At 49.6% G+C, this 3,026-nt stretch overlaps 1 protein-coding gene across 1 annotated transcript in view; it reads right to left on the bottom strand.

Moving 5' to 3' along the window:
* Positions 1-3,026, bottom strand: part of wdr18 (WD repeat domain 18) — a 30,166-nt gene that overhangs the window by 24,011 nt on the left and 3,129 nt on the right. The window contains exons 2-4 of the mRNA XM_037674421.1: positions 2,124-2,234; positions 1,913-2,046; positions 284-425 (exon numbers count right to left, since the gene is read on the bottom strand). Of these exons, the coding sequence (XP_037530349.1) occupies positions 284-425; positions 1,913-2,046; positions 2,124-2,234 (387 nt within the window). The remainder of the gene's footprint in view (positions 1-283; positions 426-1,912; positions 2,047-2,123; positions 2,235-3,026) is intronic.

Genomic DNA, 3,026 nt, shown 5'->3' with positions numbered 1-3,026 from the left:
GACCCGGTCTGGACTAAAACCAGATCTGATGACACACGGGACCCGGTGTGGACTAAAAGCAGGTCTGATGACACACGGGACCAGGTCTGGACTAAACCCGGGTCCGATGACACGATGATACTGAGCTGTGATTGGCTGGTGAACACAGGTGTTTATCAGGTTTGTTCTAGTCATTTGAAAGTAATAAAACCATCAGGACCAGTGTGGTAACCCTGGACCGCTGCAGCCCTCCTAAAGAGGGGGACCACTGATTCATGGAACCTGTGCAGGTAAACTGTCTCACCTTGGCAGTTTGGTCCAGTGAAGCGGTGGCGATTCTGGCCTGAGCTCCCATCCGGCCACAGTGCAGGTCTGTGATTGGAAGAGAGTGTCGAGACAGGACGTGGCGAGGTTCGGGGGCGTGGCTTAAATCCAGCTGAACCACACTGTGTGAGAGGTGAGAAACAGGAGGTAAGAACCAGAACCTGTACCAAGTAAACCCAAACCCAACATTCAGCTGTCCTCCAGGACTTCCTCTGTCCTCATCGAAGACGACAAGTCACCCACATTTAGAAGGAAAACTGTAGAAGAATGTGGAAATAAGAAAAGTGTGTTGGTAAAAATGTAAAGTTAAGGCGGCGGTAAGATAAAGTGACACCATCAGGAACCTGCTGGTTCTGTGGTAAACTCCTCCAGGTCAACGTGTAACTAAGTGTTAAACCAGCAGTTCGGACTGTCCAACGTCCTGTTAAAACTCGTCTGAGCTCTGGATCCAACAGGACTGTTTTACCACAAGCTTCTACTAAACACCACCGACGTCTCAGGGGAAGTTCGCAGTGAACTGTGCCGACGTCAGACGATCTACCGTCACGTCTCCTGGTCGAGCAGAGCTGAGAGACTGGGACAAAAACCAGTGGAAGTGGAAACCAGGTGAAAAGCACGGCTGCTTAATCAAGTGTTGGATGATGAAGATAACCAGTGGGAACCATCAGAGAACATAAGGAGCTCAAATTCCTTCATGCCTGAAATCAGCAGGAGGAAACTTCACGGAGAGCAGCTCATTAAATCTGTTTGATCAGCAGCTGATGAGTCTCGTCCGCTGCTGATCCGTGTCTCTGAGCTGCTGCTTCTTTTGTCTGCTTCGATAAAAACCATCAGCTGTTTGATGTTTGGCTGCGGTCACTGATCCAAACAGGTTTTCACTTAATGCTTGAACATCAGCTACATCTCCAACCCCAGCTGAGACTGTACAGTTGATGAAATAAACCGTACGGTAAAATGAATAATGAACCGTTTGACCGACAAAGTCATGAAATCTACGGTAGGTGAGATCATGAAGTGGACAGAACAAGAATTATGTAACCGTACGGTAAACGAGACAAAAAACGAGAGGTTAACCCAGGGTTCCTAACCCTGGTCCTTGAGGAACACCATCCTGCATGTTGCTCCAACACACCTGATTCAGTGACTTCTTCCATTTCTGCAGAAGTCTGTAAATCATCCGTTCATTCCATCAGGTGTGTCAAAGCAGGAAACAACTAAAACATGCAGGATGGCGTTCCTCAAGGCCCAGGGTCGGGAACCACCGATTTAACCGTACTGTAAATGAGAACATGAAGCGTACAGAAGTTAAACAAGAGTTCAGTTCGAGGCAACAAAGGTTCTGGTTCTGCACCTGACCCAAACCCCTAACAAGTGCTTTAATAATGAATGCAGCTGAAGTCCTGTTGATGGAGGAGATGAACTGGACCTTGTCAGAACCAGGAACTCCCCACGTTGTGTTCAGGAGCAACTTGTTTTGGTTTTAGTTTGATTCTGACAGCACGACCCACAGACCGCCCCCCCACTGTGACCATGACCATTTGGGTCTGCTGTTCCTGCTCAAAGTCCTGGTGAACCTGCTGGGACCAGCCCAAACACAGGTGAGCGTTACCTGCACACGGTCCACACCAGGGCCAGGTTATCTTTTCCCGCAGAAACAAAATGGCTGCCGTCATCGGTGAACTTCAGACATGTGACGTCCTGATAGTGTCGACTGAGCACGCTCAGCAGCTTACCTGTGCACACCTGGACCAATGAGAAAACAGACTTTACAAACGGTTGCCATGGAAACCAGAAGTGGAACGCCACAGAGCAAGACTCACCTCCCACAGGTAAACAGCCTCAGCGACTCCAGCGGCGAGGAAGGCTCCGTCAGGTGACACCGTCAGACAGGTGACCACACCTGGACACACAATCTTCTGCTGCAACTGGTCCTGGACACAAAGCACGGTTCTGTGACATCACACCTGTCTGAGCTCACCTACGCTCCAGGTGGCCCTTTCAAAATAAAATCCGTCTGCAAGGCGCTGTAAACGTCAAACACCTGCTGACGTTCTGACCGGCACCGGCTGATGAACAGCCTGATGTCAACTTACATGTCAACACTCAAGAATCCGACACGTTTCTGGTCAGTGAACGCACCATCCCAGCCTCTCACTTCCTGTCAGGACCGAGTGGAGCCAGCTGTTTGTCAGGTGACGGATCGTTAAAGGGACTTTACTACAGAGGAATCTGATCTGCTGCTCGTCCTGCGAGCGGACGGTCGGTGCTGCTCCGCTGAAGACGGGACCACAGTTCGGACCGGTCCCGTGGAGTTCTGTCAGAACCTGGTGGGTTGGGAGTCTGTCAGCAAGTGTTAGAACACTTCCACAGACAGAGTGATAGTTCAAATGTCCGTTCTCATCGCAGGAACGTTTTACAGGACATGTCACGTCATGACAGAACCAGAACCAGAACCAGCCCAAGTTTCTGTTTAGTTCTGTAGCTAGACCAGGGGGAGGCAGAGGGCAACGGCTGCAGAGGGAAACATTGTCTTGAAGACACTTGCAGGCCTGTTCTTGTTTTAGTGGAGTTAGCTTGCTTGGTAAAGACGACATACCCTCCACACAAGACATGAGACACACAAGACATGAGACACACAAGACATGAGACACAAGACACACAAGACATGAGACACAAAAGACATGAGACACAAGACATGAAACATATAAGATATGAGACAAGAC

Source organism: Nematolebias whitei, chromosome 3, assembly GCF_014905685.2.
Source record: "Nematolebias whitei isolate Nwh7 chromosome 3, NemWhi1, whole genome shotgun sequence".
NCBI lineage: Eukaryota > Metazoa > Chordata > Actinopteri > Cyprinodontiformes > Rivulidae > Nematolebias > Nematolebias whitei.
This window is presented reverse-complemented; position numbering and strand designations above follow the sequence as displayed.